Consider the following 25,935-nt stretch of genomic DNA (forward strand, 5'->3'; position numbering starts at 1 on the left):
CCTTCTTTCCTCTCCTGTTGCTCTTCTACTGAGTGTGGTGTGGTGACGCCCCTGCCTGGCTGGCAAGCCAACTCCAGACCCTGTGATTGCGCGCAGGAGTCGTAGGATTGCATCACTGCCTGTCGGGAGAGGCCACAGGAATGGACTGAAAAGAGGTGGTGGGTTGGAGGGTGGGTGGAGGGGGAAAGCAAAGAGAGAGAAAGAGAGAGAGATACATGAGACGGGTTGATGAAGGAGAGGAATGACAGACGATGGGGATGTAGCCCCGGGAGGTGAAGAGGAAGAGCATGCTCTTGTTTATATGGAAGTATGGGAGAGAGTGAGGGTCGGAGGGAATGTATTCAGCCGACTGCAGGAGGTAAAGAGGCCCAGCAGAGCTAGTGGGAGGTCAAAGTGAGTCGGGGTGGGGATGTCAATCAAATCTCCTGAGTCCAGAGACAAACACACTCTCCTCTCCTCTCCTCTCCTCTCCTCTCCTCTCCTCTCCTCTCCTCTCCTCTCCTCTCAGAGGGTGGCGGCCTCCTGCTGTGTTCATTGGTTCCTTCGCTATGAAACTGCTATGTTGTGAAATGCCCCACGTTATTGTAAGATTACTCACCGCTCTTCAAAGCCTACAGTACTGGTGTGTGAAGTGCCTTGAGCATTAGTATTGGGAAGGTTGGCTGCCTAAACACTGTGAGTCATCGACCCACCGGGGGGAATTATGTGTTTATCATATTGCTGTCCTGATACTACAGTATAGATTAGAACTATTTAGTTGATTAAAAACTTGTGTTGCCTAGTTTTGAATGGGAGAAAAACTAAGTAGTGACTCGAAACATATGTTGCTACATGTGGGCCCTCAATCGCGTATTGTTCATGTCATGTAGCAGCTACTAGGGAGTCTAATAAATCGACTGCGGCTTGGGGTAAGTTTCCAACCCTCGTGCCAATGTGCAGCTCCTCTCTCACTTTATACCTGCCTCTCCTCTTTTATTTGTTCTGTCAACAAAATTCAGATGACAGCTTTCATTACATAATTGATTTTTCAGTGACGTTAGCACCTTCAGACACACTCGGTGATCTCCTATTGAATTTCAGGATGGATACAACCATCATTAAAAAGAGCTTTGCATGAAGACTTTCTCTGTGTTAGGAGTTAAAACAAGTTTATATGGATGAAGTCAAACTTGAGGCGTTTTTGCCTGGGTTGGCTGAAAAAACTCGGGACAATGTGCGGAGCAACTGACTCGGACACCTTTTCAGGAGATGATTTCAGGAGAATGGCCAGAGTTCAGTCCACGTCTGAAAGCATCATTGGAAAAATAAGGATTGTTACACTGGTTAATATTGCATTTTTATCTTGAAACCCACCATTTCATCCTTCCATCCGCTCGTTCATCCACAACCATCCCAACCCCACCAAGAGGAGTCCGGTCAACGTGTCGTACGATAATCCCGGGTTTAGCCGGCCATGAGGCTTACTGACACACTATGAAATCTCAGTCAAATGGCTTTTTATAGATCATTCAAGCCTTAATCTCACTGTATGGCAGATTAAGTGGAATTGCTAGCTTGGCATTCCCGGACAAATTTTTCGCCTCTGAGAAAGTGTCTGGAACCTTCGTTTTTTTATTTTGATTTGCCTCTGGATGCAATAGGATCGACCTGCAACCAACCGTCCACGAAACCTGTGACGATGCAAATCGATGAATGCTGTAAGCACACTCCTTAGAAAATAAACAGTCTAGTGTGTTAGTGGATTCAACAGAACCTCTCCTCATCTAAGCGACAGTCATCTCCTCTGTCAGTCATCTCATCAATTCTGCCCCATTTTAGATTAATGGTTGTAAATGGGCCGACCCGTCTCAGGGCGGATTGGAAATCTGGGACAGACCCATCTGCAAGAATGAATAAACATTAGCTCACTGATTGGTCGGGTTCGCAGGCTGTGCAACGGAGGTTTGTCTGATTGCCCATCGAGATGTGGAGTGTGTTTGTCTCAAATTAAATACGCACAACAGTGAGAATCAGCCTCTAATGATTAATTCAGCTTGTGACACCACAATAAATTCCACCTGAAGATTATCATCAGTGACTAAACTGACAATTATCACCTCACTTTATCCTTTGGTCTGTAGAAAAACATTTATAATGATTTAAAACGAAGAAAAATGACAAATCCTCCATTGCAAAACCAGGGGACGTGTGTGTACGTACAAATAATGTCCCATAAGGATTTTGTAAGTCTAATGTGAGCCTGTGCCAGTATTCAAAAAAAGAATTAACGTTCAACCACAGGGAGATATAGCTTTAAGTGTGTGCCCGTCCTTTCTCATGTAGCCGTCCCCTTTGACAACAAACCACAAGTGCGACCCGCCCTCCTGGTTCTGTGCCTCCCTCCCTCCCTCCTGGCACTTTTCCTCCTCCCTCCCTGCCCTCTGCATGGAATTCCTGTGTCTGAAGACTTTGGCTTGAGGCCATTGGTAGCTCACGGAGAAGCTTCCTGTTGCACTCCTTTCCTCCTTCGCTGCGTCCATCCCTCCCTCCTTTTTTTCTTTGCGTCTTTCCCTCACTCGCCCCATTCTCTCCTGCTCCATGTGATATTTCAGATTTCTCCCTCCCTGTCCTCTTTTGGGTCTTTGGCTCTTAATTGCACGCTCACAATGTCTTGAATTTATTACTGATATATTCCTGTTCTCTTTTCCAAACTCTAAAAGAACATGCAGCGATCTTTTGCATGATTCTCCCTCTGTTGGAGCATGTGAACGCATGTGTCACTCTGTATTGCAGCTGCTGTGAAAACAGCTCCAACAACTCTTTTTTCTCCCTCAACAGCCCTCCCCCTGTGGCACCATGCTAAATGCTATTACATAATCCTGTGTATGATCCTATGTGCCTTTTTGCAGCATGGGGAAGAGGAAGGGGGGAGTTTAGATTGAACATAAGAAACAACAGTGTTACTGAAACTTCTCTTTGTCTAAATATTCATTTCTATTTTGTTAATTAATCCCAAAGATATGTGAAAAGGTGAAAAGAGGAAATAATTTGGGGATCTATTTTTAAAACCAGGAATGTCTCTTGTAGTATAGGTGAGAGAAGAATGAGATGAGAGAGGAAGGGAAACAAAAGAGAGAAAGAGGAAGCAGAGCAGTGAATGAAAAACAAAAGCACAGAACAGAAGGATGATGAGAAAGAGGGAACGAGAGGCCTCGAGGAGGAGGAGGAGGAGTGGAAACTGATGTTTCCTGTCTGAGGAGGCGACGGACTGAGGAGGACAGAGGCAGTAAAAAAAAAAAGGTCTCTCAGCTGTGTGTGTTGTTTGTGTGTTAAGTGATCCATCAGGGGGTGGAGGGGTGGGGGGGTGTCAGCGGAGGTGGCACATCGCTATCACCTCAAGCCGCTGTAGTGGAGACGTAAGGAGAAATCGTTTTGGGGCCTTTTCTTTTGTTTTCAGTGTCAGTTACCAACATGTTAATAACTGGATATTAAAACCTCTCACCTTCGTCTAATTGTCTTCATCAGAGGTCAGTGCTAATGTGTGAAACTTTATGCATCACATCCTCCTCTGACTAATCCACGTAAATCTGTCTATTAGGGACAAACGGAAAAACGGGAATGACTTCACTTTGAAGCGTGGAATTGCTTTTATCACCGAAATCCGATTAATCGCCGAGCGTTGTGAGGCAGCTTCGAAACGTGCCAGCTTTTTGTTTGTTCCTCCTCGGCTTCGGTTGCAGATGTAGAGCCCAAATGTCAGGGGGTCAGGGGTCACACCACACCCTCACCTCATCCAGTCACCTTTGACCCCCCCGTCCTTCCCACCTGGAGGATGGAAAAACCAGCAGGTCTAGACATGACATGAGCCGCATCTGTCTTAGCACATCGCTGCTCAAACCACAGACTTACCAAAGGGAAGAGAAACATATTTACTAAATAGATGTTTTCCCATGCCCAACAGTCTTCTTAAATACAATAAGCTGCACCACATTTTACACACTCATGGATATCAGTTCTGCCTTTTTTTTACACCGAAATTTCTTCGGACTCATAATCATCTTTCCACCAAGTTTCGTGGAAATCCGTCCAGTTGTTGTTGTGTAATCTTGCTTACGAGCAACAAACAAATGGACAGGGGTGGAAACGTAACCTCCTTGGTGGAGCTAACAATCTCCTTTGGCCACTTAAGGCCGCCCACGGTACGTCACTTTTCAAATGAAGCACTTAAACGTTTGACATTTAATAGTATCCATGAAGTCGAAGACCTCGCTCAGACCTGGAATTAACATCTGTTCGCAGAGATCCGGTCACAAGTGGACACAGACGGAGATACGACGCGGTCTTTCCCTTTCAGAATCACACCGATCGATACGGTTACATTTTAGAAGCTGTTGTTCCTTTTTGTTTCTCTCTCTCTTCCTCCGAGTTGTGTGTGTGTGAGAATGAAAAAAAGGAGAGAGAGCAAAGAGCCCCGGGGAGAGATGGCTTGCCTCCTACAGACTACCTCCCAGGGTCACAGCAGGAGGGGGATTAAGTTACAGCCAATCTCAGAGGGGGGGTCATGCAAAATGTGCACACACACACACACACACTCGCACAGACCCTCTCGCTTTCCTCACAGAAACCAAAATATTACAAAATGTGATTTTAAAACCCTGAAACATAATCTTAAAGCTGACAGTTCCTCTGCTCTCTGATGCATTTGATTGGCTCTCGTGTCTGCGCCATCGAACCGCCGAACAGGCCGAGCTGAAACATGACCCACCTCAGCACAGATTTCCTCCGATCGGGCTGGAGATTGCTCGGTCGGAGCGCGGTTAAGGGTCAGCGATGTTTTCTGTGTGGGCCTATAGCCTTGCATATACGTCCTTCCACCTCATTCCTCCCCCCCCCTGCATCACTAACCCTCTCCCACACCCTCAACTTCATCCCATGTTCACCCCTGAACACCCACACCTCATCAAAGGGCGGCCAGTTAGGCCTCCGGTGGGAAAGGGCCATGCAGGGGAATAGGTGACGGGAGTTGCTAGAGAGGACACACACACACACACACAGGCCTCTCTTTCAGGACTCCTCTTCCTCCTGCACTTCCTCTTCACCCTTTATATCCTTGCTGTGGCCCCCTTGGTCATCCCTCTTCTCCTCTATCTCTCTCTCTCTCTCTACTGCTCAGCTGCTGTAGCCTGTGTTTACTCTGCTAGAGAGAGAGAGAGAGAGAGAGGGCCCAGTGAAGGGACAATGCTGCCTTTCAGAGAGGCTGTCGACCCCACAGCCGAGCAAGGAAGTCCTCATGGGGGCCAACACCCCTTCCCCAAACTTCACAGCCACCCGCCACCGAGCTTGACACACACACACACACATGCATATCTCCGTGCTATTCCCCCGCCCCCTCCCTGTGTATTATCCTCTCTCTGTCAACTTTTCTTTTTGTCTCACATTTCCCACAAACCCTCTCTCAGTGACCATGGCTGTTTGGAGGGATGTAGTAAAGAGCCCATAACTGCCGTCCAACAATCACACGCCGTGAGTCACTCCGGCCTCTGCTATTTCTCCACCAAGAAATAACCGTCAGGGTGCGCTGAGGTGAAATCCAGCAGCGGGGAATGATTCACTGGGATCACATCAGTGTGGTGAAAACTGCAGTGGCTGTATTTTAGATATTTTATGAGCTGCCGAGTTTCCCTGAAGTCTAAGACAGTTTCGAGTGAGTTTTGTGCGTCATGTCTGTTCCTCTGCTCAAAGTGTTTTGAGTACACACACACACACACACACACACACACACACACACACACACACACACACACACACACACACACACACACACACACACACACACACACACACACACACACACACAGAGAGTTTGCAGACGACACGCCACCGTTCTGCAGTACAGCTCGATCTGTATTTCACCTTAAAGCATCTTATGAGCTAAAGTCTAAACTGATCTCGAGATTTGTTATTTGAGAACAAATATAATCCAGTAAACTGCACAAAAATGGCTTTAACTATAATTCTTTAGTAAACACTCTTAAAGTGCTTTGGGTTATTATTTAGTGAAAGGAGAAATCTTGACTTTAAATACATTTTCTTTCTTTTAATTCTTGCAGCTTTTATGGGTTGAAAGAATTTTGGTCTTTTCCAATGTAGTTTTTTTTGTAAAATGTTATTAAGTGAAACTAAATTTTGTTTTAATCTGGACAATATTATCTTGATTAATCAGTTTATTGAGTGGCCTATAAAAACTTTTCCAAGTCCTTTCGCGGTATAGATACTGGATGAATGGATCATTTTCTATCATATGAGACAAAAAAGATTGATGTGAACTTTTCACATTTTGCAGAATCTGTTGCAGACTTTCTGCAGACTTTCTGTCAGCCGACTAATGCATTCAGGCAACTTGAAATTGAAATGAAAGTGCGTCTCAGGGTGAGGGCTTTAACAGCCTTACAGCAAGTTAATCATCCAGTTCAGAGGAGAGGACAGAGACAGAGCTACGATATTAACTACAATGAGGATCTGACACCACTTAACTCTTCCTTTATTATTTCTTAGTTTGACTGATGATCTTCAGCACTGTTGTAAACTTCTCTCTTTAGATGTTGAGGATGCTTGACAGTGATAAGGAGACAGTGTAAACACAAGTAGGTCTTCCTGTTGCTGCTAAAGGTCAAACTTCATTCAACACTGTCCCGACTCACATGCCTGCGTGCTGCATCTTGAAAGGCTTGAATGACTTTTGAGTTGAGGGTTTGTTTACGCTTGAAGAAGTGATGTGTTTGATTTAGTTACTGACTCGCTGCAGCTTGCTGGAAATACCTTTTCTAATTCCCTCTCGTGTGACCTGCCCTTCTCCGAACACGACACACGCTGCGGTGAGGTTTTCCTGCCTGTTGTGCTCCGGGTCACCGCTGATATTTCAGTGTCACAGTGGCCGTTGAGGGAAACCTGTGGGTCATGTGCTTCTTAGGGAGCTGTAATGAGATAAATGCAGAAGGTTACTTGTGCTCATGTGTTAGGCAGCGCTGTCCGATATCTATCCATCTATCCATCTATCCATCTATCCATCTATCCAAATATCTATTAGTTGTAGCAGCGATGTCCGATATCTATCCATCTATCCAAATATCTATTAGTTGTAGCAGCAACTGTTTTCTCTTTCCATCAATTTTACCATTGTTTTTGCCATATGCTGTGTCACATGGCGACAATCTGGGGATTGTTTTCAGCTCACTGCCGTACTGATGTGACTCTCATGCGTTTACTCTTTGCGGCCCGTTGGACATGTTTCTTGCACAGGTGGTTTAAGAGGTTTGCTGTGTTTTGAGCCTGTTGTAGGGATCAAAAGTAAATACAGCAAAGTGCAATTTTTCATACCCAGAAAACATCCATGGGACAGAAGTAGCCTGACTTTTAGAGTGAGATATTAATGCCATAATGATGCTTTATGAGGATGTTCAAACAGTAGACTCCACTGATCTTACTAATGCATGTGTGTATCATCATTCTCTGTATACCCCTGAACCCCCAACTCCCACCCCACCCCCCGGCTGTGTGTATGAATGTAAGCGGGTGACCATCTCTCATTGGGCCGGTGAACCTGGTGACCTCTCTGCTCCGTGCCTCCCAGACATAAGGGCTTCTCATGTGGCCCCTGGCCAGTCACTCTCAAAGCCCACCATTCACTACCAACCGCGGTTTGTGTCGGCATGTATGAGGGAGAGGGAGGACGGGTGAATTTGTTGAAATTACAGTTTGATTAATTGCTTGTGTGTGTGTGTGTGTGTGTGTGTGTGTGTGTGTGTGTGTGTGTGTGTGTGTGTGTGTGTGTGTGTTTTTGTAAGTATGCCTGTGTGTGCGCCTGTGTTTGGTGTACACATTACATGCACTGGGAGCTGTTCTGCAACTTTGTGTGTGTGCACGCATGTGTGTGTGCGTGTGTGTGTTATGATGGAAAATGCTCTGAGGAGATTTGTGCGTTTGTGCATGAGCCTGGTGAGAAGAAGCAGTGAACCCTAACACATCGTGTTGAATGGGGAGCTTGGCTACAAACCCGCAGTACTGTACTAGCACCACCTGTATGTGTGAAACAGTACAATCTGGCTACAGAAGAATGGACTCAGCATTTATTTATTTAAGATTTGACTTTCGTGAAAGTCTATACCTCAAAAATGATTATTTCTTCAGGAGGTTTCTGCCTTGACTAACAGGGTTCATGTTAGGTGTTTGCTTGTGCATGCATGTGATGCTGGGTCAGTCCTGTGACTGAAGAACTCAACATGACAGCTAGGTGACCGTCCTGCCCACAGCCCTCGGGGTGGGTCCAGAGGTCAGTGTGTTTAGAGGAGGGAGGAGCTGGGCGGACTGGGTGCAGCTGGACTTGGAAGGCCCTGGGGTGGGGGGGCTAGGGTCAGTATGGTGGAGCTCAAAGGTTCATGGTGTCTGAAGGTACACACTGTAGGGGTGGGGGGTGGCCTGGGGAGGTGGGTGATGTGATAGGGTGTAAGGGCCAGTTACTGGCCAAGGGGTAGGGTGAAGCTGGGCCGGTGGCGAGGGCGACCATCTGGATTGGATTGTAGACATTCCTCAGGAAGAGTGTGTGAGTAAAGGTCAGCGGGGGGAAAGAGGAGGGGGTCCCTCACATCTCTGCGTGTGTGTGTTTATTTTTCTTTGGCTTACTCAGTGTTTCAGTTTACAATGTGGTCAGTTTACCATTGTTTCAGAGTATTTCTTACCCAGTGGGAATCGTGGAATGTGAGAAACCTTCAGCAGCGTTTCATGTGGGAAATATCGCAGGTGTGAGAATGTGTCTCCTGTTGTTTGCAGAATTTCTTCATCTGTGTGTTTATATGAAAAGAAAGCAATCCTGCAATGGCCCCGCTTGGCCTGGCTCTGACCCTCTGTGATTGGTTGTTTGCGCAGGTGGGAGGTCGGCGACTTGCCGTTATGCTGTCCCTGGATGAGCCCCTGGACCTCAAGCTCCCTCGGCGGGCCAGTGGGCGGGACAGAGGGGTGCGCTCGCCCCCCCTCTCCCCACTGCACCCCAAGCGAGCTCGCCAGCTCCGCATGGCGGATGATGGGACTGCACTCATAGAGCCGGCCTCGCCAGCTTCTCCACGCACAGGTAGGTGACCTTGACATGAAAACAGAAGACGCAAATGTTTGTTCGAGAAAAACCATAAAAGGTAATCTCACCAGGTGTGTGTGTGTGTGTGTGTGTGTGTGTGTGTGTGTGTGTCAGGTGTGCAGGTGGTCCCTCATGACCGAACAGACACCCCCACCCCCCCTGCGGTGGACCTGAGCATGTCTCCCTGCTCCCGCCACACCCCCAGCTCTCCAGAAATGACCAACGGCAACTACGTCCCCTCAGGGGTGAGTACGACGGAGCTCGAACACACACACACCTACCACAGCCTTTATTGGGCACACCTACACCTCTCTCCTTTCCCTTTGTTTTCCCTCCCACTCTCTCTTCGTTCACCTCTGAGTGGTTGAAAAAGTGAACACAGTCTTTCACTGTCTTTAGCGGCGAGTGACTCAGCCTGTTGGGGGTCAGCAAATCAGGAACAACATCGGGTTGTGTCACACTCCCCATCAGGCTGTGCAAGGAGCTGGAGGCCTGTGTGAGTCTGAGAGAGAGAGAGAGAGAGAGAGAGGGGGGGGGGGGGGGGTGTTAGCTCTTATCAAACACCTCCTGTGTCCCCAACAAGTGCCTCTCTCTGTGCTACTTGTACTCACTGGCCCCACTGGCGTGATGTGTGTGTGTGTGTGTGTGTGTGTGTGTGTGTGTACATGTATAATCGGATTTAAGACAAGGTACAGCCATGCAGACCTCACGCCGCCTAATTCAATTCCCCTCCAATAAATTGAGACAGGCTGGGACCATTCAGCCATCCGGCGTCCCATTGAGTCCTAGATAGCCCCCCCCGACGTCACTGCAACACACACTCTACACTTTATTTTATCCCCCATTGACGCAAATAGGACACTCTTCTCTCTCACACACAAAACAAATAAGAGCTACTCATAGAGGAACAGCTGCACACACTCACATGCTCCTCGCCCCTATAGCATCTCACAAAGCAGCTCACATAGTTTTGCACGCAGAGGCAGAACTCCGGCAGTGCAGGGAATTGGCCTTATTTCATGAAATTTGTCACATACACATTTCTGACATAGCTGCAGACGACGAGACAGCCGCCGTATTGTGATCCATTTGCACCCATTCTCTCTCTCTCTCTCTCTCTCTCTCTGCGCTTCCTTGCTCTCACATGACAGCTTGGACTTAAATGTCCCTTATTTTTTGAATTCAACATTTCATCCAGGCTCCTCTGTGTTTTCTGCTCGAGCTTGTGTGCACGTGTGTGCTCGAGCCCCAGCTGCGGCTCAGGGAATCTTCGAGCTCTCACGCTGAGCACCGGGAGGTTTTGTAGTACGGAGTGGGTGACGTCAAGAGAGAAACCGGAGTTGATTTCTGAAGATGAAGATCAGCAGAGACATTTTTGTCTCCGCGCTATCAAGCATTTGTCGAGTGAAGTTATCAGGACCGATCTGTCGTCCTCCCTCCTGCTTTGTGCACAATCTGCTCAAAAGATGTGAACTCCTAAGTATTCTCAAGTATGTCAGAGTGGATACTGCCAGCTACAAAAGCACTATGAGGGCTGGGTGATATGGCCCCAACTATATCAATAATCATTTTATAATATCAATAATATTATAAATTAAATTGTATCAAAAATCTAAAATCAAAAATTCCATGTGCGGCTGATATCGATATTCATCAGGATAAATGTCACATATTTATTTCTATAAGTTTAAAGACTGATTTATGAACATATGAACAAACATCAGTTTGATATTATGAATGATCTAAAATTACAGTTAGTCTGTTCCGTGTCCCTTCCACTAACATGGAGAAGGCAGGCTTTGTGAGGCAGGCAGGGAGGGATCGAGACACTTTGACTGAAACAGTCCTGTCGTCCATCTTTATATGCAGTGTATCATTATACCTACTCACTGTACTTACACAAGTTACAAGCATTATATCGATATATTGGATTTTCTTTATATTGCCATTGATGAAACTTACATTGCGATAAAGAAAACTTGAGAGCTGGATCGTAATCGTGAACTAAAGAACAGTTCAAGTGTCTGCTTCTTTCTTAATGGTGCAGACCGTTTGATCCCCATTTTTTCCCTTTTTCTTTTCGTTTATCAGAATTCTCACATCTCACAGGCCTTTCAGTTTTTCGTGCCAATCGGAGCCGGGGCGGGACTTCACCTGCCGTCCTCCATGTTCATTGGCCAGACGAGTGACAAGCGGGCCTCTCCGGACCTGTCAGCGGATGAACAACTGGCCTGCCACTGGAGGAAGGTAAATAGAAGGAAAGCAAACACATGGAAGCCAAACTACGATTTGATTCAAATATCTCAGTCATTACTAATAATTTGAAATGATGAATGTTTTCCCGCCCTCTAGTGCCACCTGCTCTTTGACTCCCTACAAGACCTGGTGGACCATGTCAACGACTTCCATGTCAAGCCTGAGAAGGATTCTGGGTACTGCTGCCACTGGGAGGGCTGTGCTCGCAAAGGCAGGGGGTTCAATGCCAGGTGAGAAAGATCCTACAACTGGGGGAATGCACCGTTAATGGGAGGATTCCAGAGGAAGTTGATATGATGAACTTATTTTTGTGTGGTTGCAGGTACAAGATGCTCATCCACATCCGGACTCACACCAACGAGAAGCCCCACCGCTGCCCCACCTGCAACAAGAGCTTCTCACGTCTGGAGAACCTCAAGATACACAATCGCTCACACACAGGTCAGTGTAGGCAGGGAGCACAACTTTAATAGTAAGGATCTGAATCATTTTGAAGTTGGGTATCATGATCCTTTGATATGAAATTAGATACCGAGTATATTCTTTGGTCATTCTGAACAAACATTTGAATCCCTTTCCCCCCCTGCAGGTGAAAAGCCCTACATTTGTCCTTATGAGGGTTGCAACAAGCGTTACTCCAACTCCAGCGATCGCTTCAAACACACGCGCACACACTACGTGGACAAGCCTTACTACTGCAAGATGGTGGGCTGCCTGAAGCGCTACACAGACCCCAGCTCTCTCCGCAAGCACATCAAAGCCCACGGCCACTTTGTGGCTCAGGAGCAGGGCTCCCCCGGTGGGGTGGGCTCCCTGCTGAAGGGGAGTCACAGTGGAGGGCTTGGGAGCGGAGGAGGTAAGGATTCAGAGCTGTCCTACATGAGCGGAGCCCACATCATCATCCCAGGGGCAGCGGCTGCTCTTCTGGGAGGCCACACTCTGCAGGGCCTGAGTGGCGCCGTGCCCCTGTCTCCCCTCAGTCCTCGTCCCCTGGACCTCAGCTCGCTGGGTTGCCCCAACTCGCCTCCAGGCAGCCTGGGAGGCACGTCCATCCTGTCCTTCAACGGCTCGCCGCTGCGATTGGCCAAGTCCCCCCTGCTCTCCGCGGCATTCTCCTCCTCGGCCCTGGGCCTGCCAATGATGCCCATGCTAGGGGCGGCGTCTGAGCGGAGGGCCCAGAGTCAGCAGGTCAAGAGGAGCCAGAGGGAGGAGGCCGAGAACGTGGTGACTGGAGGCATCCTGAACCTCTCCACTGGAGGGTCTCATGATCCGCTGTCCTGGGTGGTCATCCCTCCAGGCACCGTGGTGCTCAAGCCAGCTGTGGTCAACTGACACACACACACACACACACACACACACACACACACACACACACACACACACACACACACACACACACACACACACACACACACACACACACACACACACACACACACACACACACACACACACATGCACACATTCCAGAAGAGCTCAGGGGGTTGGGATGGGAGGGTGAAAGCCATTATTAGGGTACGGGCGGTCAAAGGTGATAGGGATTGACTCGCACAATCAAATCCAGGCAATGCATTTCAGAGCGCGTGTGTGGAAAAGGACAAAAATGTGGAGAAACCTCCATCAAAACTTCAATCAAGAAAACAATAGATAACACTACACCTCACAAGAATCATTGATACAACGCAAGCCTCTTTTATTGTTGGGAAACCAAGGGGCCCAAGAACTCTTTTCAGGAATATGTATGGTTTGGCTCCTTGTTGCTTGTTTTATACTCTATTCATTCCTGTTTGCTGGTTCTGACGACAGGGACCATGAACTTAGTGCTTAGTGTCTTAGTGCTCTGTGTTCTTACAAAAGCCCTGATTCATTCTTAAGTATTTATATGACTGCACTTCATTGACAGTGTGCCTCCAGCTTAGCAGTGGGATAGATACACCATGGGCAAAGTTTCACACAATAGGAAGATGATTTTTAAAGTTATGACCTATTTTTCACAGGCCGCTGTGATTAATATGATTCAGACAAGCTTGCCACGCCAAAGCAAGTGAACTCAAAACTGTTTTGGAATTTCGTGCGGGAGACGGCTACCGCTTCATCTCCGAGACAGTTCGTTTCAACACAGCACTTAATAGCGTCGGCTGGTTATAGTATTGAAACCTCAAAACTGCTGCTAACTTCTCAGCCTCCCCCGGTGTAACACAAACTGGGGGGCGAGCACTTTTTGACAATCTGTCCCCGGCTCGGGGAGGGTGACCGACATGGACCAGCCTAGTCCGCCGGAGTATGTGCCGGGCAGGTCGACTAGGGGCTTTTACTTTTAGGGCACAGAGCGATCTGAGGACTTAACGCAGACAAATGGTGTTACATCACCTGGCAATCTCCAATTCCTCTTTTTACACAAACCCAAGCGCCGGTGCGTCTGGCTCCCCCCTCTGGCCGAACACGATGCACAACATCCTGCTCGCCGTTTACAGAACCTCTATGCTCCTGGATTGTCCAGCTGCTTTCCCGTAATTTAGTCGACACAGCCAGTCTGCGCATGAAAGGGCCACTGTGGTGATAAACACTAGTGTCTTGTATTTTTCAAAAAGTGACCCGACCCAAAACCAGCTGTGAAAAGCAGGCAGTCGTCCAAATCCAAGTCTAGCTTAGCCTCGACGGCAGAGGTTTTGTCCCAAGTTCAACAACTCTCACACGGTGCCAAAAATACCAGGAGAGGGTGAAGTGGGATGTGCATATTGTGCCACAGAGGGGGGTGTGATGCACTCAATGCCACAAACAGCTGGACTGACTGGGAAGCCACACTATTGCAAACTGCCTCATTTTACTCTGTCCAAAGGGGCAACAAAAAAATAAACAGACTCATTTGACTTCTGAGAAAGCTTTTCTTACGGTTCGATTAAGCAGGCAACATGCACTTACCACAAACTATATTCCTGACATGTTTTAAGAAGTGTTACTGCGAAGTCATGGTCCTTTCAAAGCTAGTTTGCTCTTGTTTTTATTTTTCTGCATGGGTCAGTTTTGCTGTGGGGTCCCTCCGGGCTTGTGGTCGCTCGGTGCTAATGCATGTACGATGTTGACTGATGTCTCCACAGAGGAGAGGCAGGGGAGCAGGAGAGGATCAACACAAGGAACATTCCCTCAAGAGACTCAATCACTCGCTCCTCCTCCTCTCCGTTCTCACTCCTCCTCTCCTCTCCCCACATGTCGGCGGTCTTACTTTTCCATCATTAGACACTAGCTAATGCTGTTTTATATTTCTGTCATTGTTTTTTTTTGTTCTGCTGTTGTTCAGACGAGACATTTTCCTGATGTTGAAGTTGCTTATTGTGTTCTGCGACGGCTGCTGTGCAATTGGCTGTCTGCTGCCGAGGGCGAGTCATCCGAGGGGACGAAGAGCAGGAGAGAGGGAGAGGTTCGGGTGGTCTTCCAGGGCGGTGCTTCCCAACCTGGGGGCTCATAGAAACATTCAGTTTTCTCTGTTAAATTTAGAATTTTTAGTCCTTTTAGTCCTAGTCCTGTTTCTAGAGAAATACTGAATATAGTTGTCAATACCCATTTGCAAGATCTTTAAAATGAAATGTGGGAGAAAAAAAATATGTGTAAATTTAGGCCGTGAACTGTGATTGTGGGTCACACGTTCAGATTATACTATTTGGGATTGAAGGGTCACAAGCCAGAAAAGGATGGAAACCACCGTTCTAGGGACATGGTGAACCTAATGACCTCACACTCCTCCGTGACAATCACAATGACCCAAACCCAGATGGGACATGGGCATCAAATATTTCTGTATCAAGGGTCCAAACACCAAACTCCTGCTCCCTTTTAATTTCCACAGTCAGACGCAGAGAGAATGCCATGCGTCTGTGAAATGGCGGGCGTCGCTGTGTGAGAGCGCGAGCGAGGAGAGAGAGGATTGGCTGAATGAATAAATGAATGGACAGGGGATGGGGAGAGATGAGGGGAGGGAGAGGCTGTGTGCCAGCGGAGGAAAAGAGGCAGAGGAGAGTTGGGCTGAGCAGCCGCCCTCCATCTGGCCACCTACTCAGCAAATGGCCCTCTCGGCCCTGAAGTCACTGGCTGTGCCGTGTCCAATGTGGCAGCCACTCACAGGCATACCAGCCTGCAGGAAACTAGGCCACTGAACTCTGTCTGCCCTCTGGGTGTTTTCTTTTTTTATAGATTAAACCCAAAAGGCTCAGCTCCCCCACCTCCCGGCCACAAAGGTTTTTTTTTTTTCAGAGATGCATTCCAGGCAAACTAACAAGCTGCATTCACAGTAAACAAAAGCAAATATAATCCTCCTCCCCGCCTGAGGATGAGCTCTGTATCAGGCGGCCCACAGGTTGACGAGTATTCACAACAGAGATAAACTGCATACCTGAGCTTCTTCCTCCGAATTTCAGTCATCATTATCTCAGACGCACACTTCCCCCAACCCCACACACACACACACACACACACACACACACCTCAGCGGCCTGTCGCTGGGTTCAGCCCGGGTATTGAAGTGAATCTCTCGTTGTGAGTGGACAATCCTGGCATGTGATGTCATCAAAAACAGGTGTTAAGTAGGCTAGACATGGTTTCCGTGGCAACAGTGAAACCCACAGATGAGGCGGCTCTCCTCTTCCTCCTCCTCCTACTCCTCCTTTTGTCTGGTTCTCCTCTGCTGGTGGAAGCCAGGGACAGAGACTCAGCACGGCGGCAGAACGCTGAATTATAACGACACGGATCCTTCCGGGGTCCACATCTTTTCCATATTAAATAAGCTGTACGATCCATTAACCCTTTGAGCTCAGTCTGTAACAAACTGCACTTTTGCACCCCTCGTAACGCGCGTAGACACGGGGATGCTGCCACATCCCTTCTCGTTGCAGAGCGTTATTCATCAGTCGATTTGAGAACCAAGAATAATTGTAAAAAAAAAATCCTCAGTCCTTAAAATGTCTGAATTTTAAGTCTTTGTTTCTATAAAGCGGTACGTGCTCCTGGAGATTTTTAAAGAAACCCTTGTTTAATGCTATGAAAATGGAACTGAAATCGAGGGCACAGAAATTGTTAGTTAGCTCGGTCAGTGTCATTGTAAAGGGGTGCCACTGACTGAAGTGCCACAGTGTTGCACAAAGGGTTAATGATAAAACTAGGGCCACGCAAGGCCTGTTTGTTCCAAGTTATGTTTTTTGCACATTTGTTTGAGATATTATGTCAGTATTTGAATTTTTCCAAGTGCCTTTTTATTATAGGTAAAAAATATAGAAGTTATACTCTATTTGGAGAAAGAAAAAAAAAGATTAAATGAAAATATATTTTTTCCTGGCATCGTGTTCTGTGGTTGAACATGCAGAATTTTAGAGTTGTAAAAGTCTCCAATTGGTACAACATAGCGGCGTTCTCCTGTTTTAGAGGAATTTTATTACGATATTGATAATAATGTCAATGAAAAAAGAAAATGTTTAATAAAGTTGCATTTGATACGACTTGTCTTTTCATTTCTGTTCCACATATACGACTAAAATTTAAGAAATGTACAAATTATAGCATTTGGGTGAATGTGATCCAGTCCGTCTGTATCAGATTGTTCTGTTTAATAGTCAATACGCTGCATTTTCACTTGGTGATCAGTGTTTCAGCAAAACAACAGTAGCTAAAACATTTGGCTTTGGATCAAAACCATAACGCTTGAGGACAAATATAACTATAAAAAGAACAATAAACCCATATTTTTATGACTATTGTTTGAGCCTCCTGTGTCTTAAAATGACATTATCTGCCAATAAGCTGCCACAAAACCCAGACTAGAGAAAAGGAGGTTTTTATTGGGTCATAATTTACAGAGGACAGGGGGAGGAAGGAGAGGGCGGACATCATTTCATACTTCATGTTTCCGTATTCTGCTGTGACGGCTGCTTTTGTTTTTGTGACTCAATACTCAGCTCTTCTTCTAGACGCTCTTTAGCCCGCACCACCTAGACAAAAACACACACACACACATCCGATTATAATAATCACTGAGAGAAAGGAAAGGCGCTATTTTTCTAAATAAGCAAATTACACCATGGCTCCCCCAGAGCGCAGAGGAGTTGGTGGGAGATAAAAATAGTCACAACTTCATTTCTAACACGACTCACTTCAAAGAGGGGATTTCTCCTTCACGCTCAGAGTCACATGAGTCATAATTTGATATTTAACACAGACACAAAGGCAGAAAGAGAGCTGGTCATTATTTAGATGTCTTGAGCAAAACAAGTAAACAGATGCCTCAAAAAAGCTTCCCGAGGGTGAAAACACACCGAGGATAAAGGAGATAGTGTTTTAAAAAATAAATTATGCTTTCTTGGAATCTGATCATTGTGATCGTCGACTAGATAAAACTGCAAAGATTTGAATTATCTTGGTACAGCTCTACACGGTCACTTGATCTTCTGTGAAAATACTAAAACGTATTTTTCAAGAAATGCACGCAGTGGTTTCATCTCAGCAGCAGTCGGTCAAATTTAGAAAACTGTCACTGAGATTGTGCCAACATTTAACTTCAGATCATGGTTTGGTCCCATGGGCTGAAGGATTAGAAATAAACTTGTGAGCAGATGGTGCAGGCAGCAAACGAACTGGGGAACCACTGATGAAGAGGAGTTTGAAGATTTATGCTCTGCTCTTTATGGTTTGATGAACTTCAGACATTTTTCTACTTTAGTGGTTATTAAACATTATAACATTGCAGTCATATTACAATCTCTTCTAAAGAACAAATAACATTCTGCATTAACAATCCTTCATTCTGTCACTTTTGAAAATCATTGTGCGAACAACGTGAAGCTGTTTCCAGACATGAACTGTGGAGAATTAGGTCCGGACTTTCTCCAGAGTTTGGCAAATTCACACATGAAGGAGATTCTCTGCTCAGACACGTTCACAACACAGCAGCAGGCAGACGTAACGTATGAAGTCCACTGTAGAGATGATGTGTTTTTTTTTACAGCACATCGACATTGGTGTTGGACATTATCACCAGAAAGCTCATCTGTGTCTTCAACGTGTGTGTCACTGCTTTTTCATCCTCAGATAATTGTTTACTTTTTGGAGTCTGTCGTGTGTAACAAACGTCATCTCCTGCTGTGTTCTCACATCGGCTCATTCGGACATTTTCCAGAGTTTTTACTTGGAGGCTGGAAGGAGAAACTCTGGAGAAAGTCCGGAGGCATCCTCACATACAGCCCCCCCGGAGAATGTCAGGAGATTATCCGTTCAGTACATTTCTGAAAGCAGCTAAAGCGAAAACTACTTAAGTTAAGTCAACTGTGTTGAATCATAATAGACAGTATACTTACTTTTGATTGTACGTAAAATGAACCGCCCACTGCCTTGTCATTGACTTTAAAAAGATGCTCATAGTTCTGGAAGAACAAAAACATTAGTGTTCGTGTTAACAAAGCAGTTTTTACCCATCACCACTGTAAAAACAAAGTTTCTGATTATTGTTACATCAAAAGGTAAATAAGGTAAAATTAATTCACAAAATAAACCAAGAAACAGATGTGAAATCATATGTTCCTGATCTTATTCACAGATCTGTCTTTGTAATTCACAGCAGTGTCTGACAGAGACATGTATTTAGCCATCATGACGATCCCTAACATTTGAAGTCCAAATAAGTTTCATATTTCTAATTGGTAACCAGACTGATTTTCAGACAAGGAGAGGCATCAAATTTTAAAACGGGGTTAACGGCTCCGAAGCCAAGAACCAACACTGTGCTTGAATCCCTCAAAGAGACAGATAGTGTGACTGCACCTTTTGAATCTCCTCAGGGGTGAGCGTGGTGAGGTTGAGGATTTGCTGCGCCTCTTGCAGACTCATCCCGGTGATGCTGGTGGCAGCGGCTGACTGCTGCCCTGAGCGGCCCCTGGCCCGCGCTGCTGCTTGGCTCGCTGAGAGGGAAAACACACAACGCACAGAAATACTGTCACACACCCGGGATCAGCCTCAAAGCAAAAATGACTTAACGCAGAGCTGTAGCAAAACTTCAGCTAAATTATTTTTGAAAGATATTAACTTATAATATTTCTATGAACTTGGTTGTATATTAACAATTCAGTCTGACACCATTAGAAGACAGGTAATTACTTGAAGATCTATTTGATTACTTGAACACGCAATCATGATTTCAGTCACATTATCTTGCCCTTGCTATGATGAACAACAGCATCAAATGAATCCGTAAATAATGTTTGGATGATTTTCTATCCATCGATATGCTTCTACACCTACTTAGTTTTACATGCCAGCTTCAAAACCTTTAAGCTTCCAGATCATACCTGCATATTCTTGTTGTAAAGCACGAGCAAACGCACGTCCCACCACCTGCGCCCCCATCACAATGATCTGTGCAAGATACCTGGCCTAGAAAGAAGAAACAGTCATGAAGAGCAGACGATCATCACTGACGACCACAGACAGACTGAGGCAGCAGGTGTCTGTGTGTGAGGATGTAAAGTGAAATTTAAAGGGTCCAGTGTGTTTTCTCCAGTGTGTAAACATCTGAATTGTACAAATTGTTGTTCCTTTTATATTTAAATACTTCACGGAGGCCCCCATGTTTTTTACGGTCGTCTAACCTGGACAAACTAGACACTAAAGCTTCCACAGGTTCTCTCTCATGTTTTGAAGGGGAGGGTGAGGTGAGGGGTATTCAGCTGCAACATGCTACTTCACCACTAGATGTCACTAAACTCTACACACTGAACCTTTAAGACTGGGCAATAGAAACTATATCAACAATGATCACAATGCATTTTTCAATCAATAACAACATAATAAAAGTCCAGTTCTTATTGATATATGTTTCTGCATTGTGTAACACAGAGAGGAGGTTAAACACATCATGGAACTGCCTCAGATCTGTAACACATGTTGTATATCAAGTGTTAATAGGAAGAGAATAAAACCACAACCTCCACTCAGGAGCAGGAATCTGTCTTTACACTGAACAGACATGATAATGTGACAGTTCTATATAATTATAGATACGGACACTTGTTATCTGGATATAATTTGGGGTCCTGATGAAATGACACCTTCATTACTGATGTCAACACAGCGACAGCGATTCCATGAGCTCCTCCGCCATGTTCGGACAAGATGTAACTAACACATCAACTCCTAACTCCTCACTCGAGGAGGAAGAGGAGGAAGAGGAGGCAGCTTCCTGGTGTAACGAGGATGAACATTTAAACCCGGGACCATGACACACAGCAGCTCCACCTCATGCTCATGCTAACGCTGCTTAGCACCTCTCCGCTGCCTCTGTAAAGTATCTGCGATGACAACAACATGTGTTCTTACCATTGCTGTGCAGCGAAGTCTCGTCCGGGGACAGTGTTCGGACGCGACGCTCCTCACATGTACACCACTGAAGGTTAGTGAAGGGTCAAAGTTCAAGGAAGCGTCACTAGCGCAAAGATTCAAGTTGACTCTGGTGGTCGGTGGTGTTTGTGACACTGCCACCCACCGGCAGGGAAGTCAAACTGCAGTTATCAAAGTGGTGGAGCAAGTATTCACATATTTTACTGGGTCCACAATTAAAAAAACATCACAAGTAAAATGTGTATTAAGTAAAAATCTGGAATATCTACATAATGTGAAAGTTGTTTTATCATATATTAGATAATAATAATATTATTGTGGATGCACTAATGTTTAAATAGTACTTTATTGATATAGTTTTAGAAATATCTTGTATAGTGATATTTTCTGGATCAACTGCTTGATTTGTTTAGTTTAAACAAATTCCCATTTCGAGGCCCAAGGTGACGTCACAACTGACATCCGGCCCATATTTTAAAATTATTTCAAATAAATACAAAATATTTAGATAATCAACAGGGAAAGCAGCGAACACCAACGTTAAAGAAGCAGGAGCCATGAAAGGTTGAGCATTTTTATATGAAAAGTGACTCAATCAATTATAAAAGTTGCAATCTGAAACTAGTAAATGTCGTTGTCAGATGAATGCTGTGAAGTAAAAGGTACAGATTTTCTCACTTTCAGGTGAAATAAAAGCATTTGGTTTAAGAAAAGACAATACTGAGGTAAAGAAGAAGTACCTTAAGATTTAAGTACTTGAGTAAATATACTCAGTTACATACAACCACAGAGTACCAGCTTTAAAACGTTTCATTATGAGAAACAAATAACATATTTATGTTCTTTTAAGGTTATGTGATCAGTAAATATTAGAATATATATATATTTTTTCTCCCATTCATTTACTGTGTCTGTTAAAGTGACCCAATGACACGACAAGTGGCAATGATTGCAAAAGGTGTTTATTGAAAGACAAGATTGGAAAAAAACCACAAACCTTTACTCAAGTGATACAAAAAAACAACAACACCCCTTCACTCACTGTATAAAAAGGAAGATCTTTTGAAACACAATGGAAGGCAAGTCAAACCAACCCAAATATCACGAGCACACACAGTTTACGCTGCACAAGCACTGACAACACCTGCAGTTCACGTGTACAACATGATGCGCACGATCATGCATGGCTGAACTGGTCGGGTTACTTCGGTCCATCAGAGGTCGTAAACAAACTCCGCCTGGATTATTGACGATATTGCTGTAACCCGGATTAGAAATAACACGATGGCTGTTATGGCTGTATACGTTATCAATACTGTAATGTCATTGTTTATTAAACACCATGATTACTTGCTACTAAGATAAGAAAAAGAGCTAATTCTGTGAGGATTATCCCCAGAACAGTCTGAAAAACAAACAGAAATCCAAAGAGCAGGATTTGATTAAAAAACTCCACCATCCAGAGAAAAAAAGAAAGAATCATCTGTTAAAAAAGGAGGTGGTTTGGCTTCAATGCATAACAACATTTCATTTCTTATTTACCTTTAACCCTTACTTATACATAACACTATTTCTGGAAGGCAAAACATTCAAATCCAACCGGCACAAATACAGTATCACATATTAATGTTAACATTGGCTAACAAGGAAACGCGAATGTGAACGTAGAAATTCCAGTTCATGGTCAAACATGAGCACTGGGGACCCTGTTGTTTCCCCTGTGGGGTTTTTGCTGTTGAAGGCTTGAACGTGTTACAGTAATAGTGTGTCTGTGTGTGTGTGACCTGACTGAACAGGAAGACAAGGTGTTTTGAGATGCTCACATATTATTTCCTCATTCAACCTTTTTTTTTTGCAGTATTACATTTTTTTATAGACACATTGTGACTAGAAGAAGCAAGCGAGTGGTCCACCGTGGAGGCAAATGTCCACAAAGATTACGAGGTTGTACACGATACACGAGGAGGTGTCCTGACACAAGAGGGCGCCATTGTTATTTATATCACGACGACTGAGAATGTGTTATCATGCTTAAAACATGGCCACTTACCACAGACATTAACAAGAGCAAGAATAACATACTCATCAATTATTCAATTAATCGATCAATTATTTTAAAATCATTGTTTGTAGTCCATAGTCTGTATAAGAAGATGGACGACATGAAGCCAAAATGTCTCGATCGCCACCCGGTGGTCAGCCGCGGTATAGGTCTTGAACCCAACTTCCTCCATGTTGATGAATGGGACATGGATTAAACTAAATAGTCTACATCGCAATAATTGTTTTTCTCAAATATGGTTTCTGTCACTTTAGGTAGTTCTTATTGCACTGATGTATGTTCAAGTTCTCATTTGTCTGTTGAATTTGGTTCAATTAGTTATATGATGATAAAAAAACGCGCTGAAAAGTCACGATTGACAACTGAGACTCGTGATTGGTCGACCTTGTGTATCGCCTGGATCCTGGAAGGAAGTTGAAACATGTCGTCCATCTTTATTTACAGTCTATGGTTTTCATTTACTGAGAGTTAACTAGTGTAGCGTAAAGCAGAAGTATTATTGCTATGAAGTCACCTTGCACTGACCAGAAATATGTTTGAGCTTTTCTGACACATGATTTCTATTATTCCCACATGATAAAACAGTACAACAATTTCCCCCCCTCCTAAATATCAGTAACAGTGTGACATCAATTTGCAGTTTACATAATCATTGGAAAGCTATTATAAATCAAATTCATCCCAGAGTGATTTTTGTAATATCTAATAATCCCCCATTGAAAAAAATTGGCATATCACATTTCATTAAGTTTGATATGATCAACATCAGCTACACATTGTGACATTTGATTTTTTTTCAAACCTGAACGGATATTGTGATACATACAGTGATCATGTCAGGAGGTGTTTTATTGGTCGACTTGGCTGAAGATTTGTTCACATTGTGCAGTATTTGTTATTTGTGCGGTAGGCTGAGGCGTTCTGGGTGGCACTGTTGCACAAGACTGGTCCCTCCACGCCGTTTTTTGGCACCACGATTGGACCAAAGGCGAGACAACGCCCCCCCTTTAGTCATCCTGAAGGACAGAGAGGTCACAGGAGGATGAAGAAATTCCACTGATTTCACATTAACCTCAAGATCCCACTGGTCTCTACGGACTAAATATCCTGACTTGACAAGTTCTCCAAACCACACTTTACATTTTTGAATATAATTTTAAAGAAATGCATTATGGTGGAGCACAATTTTCCACAAAAGTCATAATTTTGATCTGGTTTTTTTGTGATTTTACATCTTGATGTGAAAATAATCACATTAATGTTGTATTATTAGTTTCAGCCACAACAAAACCTATTCCATAATTTCATAGTCATAAAGGTTTGTGGGCTCCTGAATAAAAGCTGACATCACTACACTTCAAATCAAATGTCATTAGAGTTATTGCACCCTCATTAGTTTAAGATCAATAACTTAAAAATGGAGAATAGAAATACTGAAAAATACAAGACAAATTTTCCGTCGTTTCCATCTCGTTCACTTACCCACTCGTCCTCGTCGACCCCCTCGAACGACTCCTGTGGCAGCGGATCGTCCATGTTCCCCAGTTTGGCCACCATGGCACTGAGCAGCTGGGTCACACGGGGAGTATGTTAATATATAAACAGATGACTGACATGGTAGATTTACTGGATAGCACAACACACAGCAGAAACACAACAACACTGTATTTTCGTTTATCTTCACCTCGTCTTTCTTCTGTTCATCTGTCTTCTCCTCCAGGTAGAAAGACGAGGGCATGTATTTCCTCACCGGAGCCTCTTTGGGGGCTTTGCTCACTGAGAAAAAGTAAGTACCAAATAAAAATAAATACTCGGACATGACTGAAGAGGTAGGTATCTTCATCTAGACAGACTCTCTGCTCAGTGTCCTCACCTGGTGTCATGTCTTTGGGCTTCAGGCTGATCTTATTGTGTTTGCCGTTGGAGCCGGAGAGCCAGGCGGAGGCGGTCAGGGCTGGTTTCCAACATTCTGCCGTGTCAGGGAACACATCATCCTGGAAAAACTCTTTCTGAAGACCCACAGCAGACACACAGAGGAGGCAGTTATGGTAAAGAAGGAGAGAACTATATTCCCCATTGTAGTATTCCCATGTGTCCTCTAGGCGGCGCAGTTGGCTCACCTTGACCCGTGGCACTCTGAAGGCGACAGGCTCTACAGCTGTCTTGGTGAGCATTAGACCTACAGCTATCTCCACCTCACGCACACTGCACTCTGTCTTTGGGAGAAAGGCCAAGCCCTGCGGACAGGAAAGTGTCAGAGACCACGTACATCATCACAAATGTTTTAAGGAGGATTAACTATAGAACTTCGGCTGTCCATGTATGCAGGTGTATGAATGTATGATGAAGTAATGAATCAAAATATTAAAAAAATAGAATAGCACTCAGTAGAGTCCATAACTCTGCCACGGCCGAACAATCCCCTTATGAAACCACATTGAAATTCTCTAGATCTGGATTTTTATTTGGATCGGCACTAAACTTCAATGGAAATAAAAGAAAATGCTAATATATATATATGCTATAAATATGTTAATCCTGGATCAGCCCCGGGATCCGGATCCACACCAAAATGTAATCGGTTCTTTCATTCCACCAAGTTTTGTGGTGATCTGTCCGTAAACTTACTTACACAAACAAACCAACAAACATACAGGCAGCGTTGAGAACACAAACTTCCTGGTGGATGTAAATATGATTAAAAGAGTGAGGTCAGCTCGGTACCTTCAGCGGCTCTGGAGCCATAAAACTGCTGCATTCCATAAAGTACGGCTCTTCAGTGACGATCTCATAAACGTGCACTCGAGTATCACCCTGGAAAACAAAGGAAACACATTAGATCATCAGTAATTCTTGTCTGCAATGACACTTTGATTTTGTTTTATTTTGATTTACCTTTCCAGTGAGGATGACCACGCTGTTGTCGGGGTCATAGAAAGGGATGAGCGTGGAGGGGGAGATGTCTACTTGAGTGCTGGCGATGGCTCCGGAGGACAGGGAGTCAGGGGAGTACAGGCAGAGTATTCTATCACTGCGACTGCAGGTGAAGGACAAGAGGGATCAGCGGTAAGTTCTCTCTTTTCACGGACTCGCTGCTGCTCTATAAAAATATACATTTAGTGCCACTTAAAGAATTTTC

At 44.8% G+C, this 25,935-nt stretch overlaps 3 protein-coding genes across 4 annotated transcripts in view; 1 reads left to right on the plus strand and 2 right to left on the minus strand.

Annotated features, from left to right (window-relative positions):
• The window catches only part of glis2b (GLIS family zinc finger 2b), a 25,692-nt gene extending 8,847 nt beyond the window's left edge, over positions 1-16,845 (plus strand). The window contains exons 2-8 of the mRNA XM_034593639.1: positions 8,902-9,103; positions 9,221-9,351; positions 11,198-11,353; positions 11,459-11,592; positions 11,685-11,803; positions 11,952-12,736; positions 12,819-16,845. Coding sequence (XP_034449530.1) covers positions 8,926-9,103; positions 9,221-9,351; positions 11,198-11,353; positions 11,459-11,592; positions 11,685-11,803; positions 11,952-12,694 — 1,461 coding nt within the window. The 5' untranslated portion in view covers positions 8,902-8,925 and the 3' untranslated portion in view covers positions 12,695-12,736; positions 12,819-16,845. The remainder of the gene's footprint in view (positions 1-8,901; positions 9,104-9,220; positions 9,352-11,197; positions 11,354-11,458; positions 11,593-11,684; positions 11,804-11,951; positions 12,737-12,818) is intronic.
• Positions 16,846-17,167: 322 nt separating this feature from the next.
• pam16 (presequence translocase associated motor 16) lies at positions 17,168-20,860 on the minus strand. Its single transcript, XM_034593649.1, has 5 exons — positions 20,714-20,860; positions 19,687-19,771; positions 19,163-19,299; positions 18,700-18,765; positions 17,168-17,337 (listed from the first exon to the last, which is right to left on the minus strand). Exons 1-5 carry the CDS (start codon positions 20,714-20,716, stop codon positions 17,248-17,250), a joined length of 381 nt encoding a protein of 126 aa, XP_034449540.1. The 5' UTR covers positions 20,717-20,860; the 3' UTR covers positions 17,168-17,247.
• Positions 20,861-21,678: 818 nt separating this feature from the next.
• coro7 (coronin 7) overlaps positions 21,679-25,935 on the minus strand; it is a 100,570-nt gene continuing 96,313 nt past the window's right edge. Inside the window, exons 22-28 of one of the 2 annotated variants that reach the window (XM_034593637.1) lie at positions 25,692-25,833; positions 25,521-25,610; positions 24,917-25,033; positions 24,670-24,805; positions 24,481-24,572; positions 24,279-24,365; positions 21,679-23,812 (exon numbers count right to left, since the gene is read on the minus strand). In XM_034593637.1, coding sequence (XP_034449528.1) covers positions 23,804-23,812; positions 24,279-24,365; positions 24,481-24,572; positions 24,670-24,805; positions 24,917-25,033; positions 25,521-25,610; positions 25,692-25,833 — 673 coding nt within the window. In that variant the 3' untranslated portion in view covers positions 21,679-23,803. Of the gene's footprint in view, positions 23,813-24,044; positions 24,100-24,159; positions 24,366-24,480; positions 24,573-24,669; positions 24,806-24,916; positions 25,034-25,520; positions 25,611-25,691; positions 25,834-25,935 lie in introns of those variants that run through there. The other variant, XM_034593636.1, reaches the window with a different exon arrangement.

This window comes from Hippoglossus hippoglossus, chromosome 8 (assembly GCF_009819705.1).
Source record: "Hippoglossus hippoglossus isolate fHipHip1 chromosome 8, fHipHip1.pri, whole genome shotgun sequence".
In the NCBI taxonomy this organism is placed as follows: domain Eukaryota; kingdom Metazoa; phylum Chordata; class Actinopteri; order Pleuronectiformes; family Pleuronectidae; genus Hippoglossus; species Hippoglossus hippoglossus.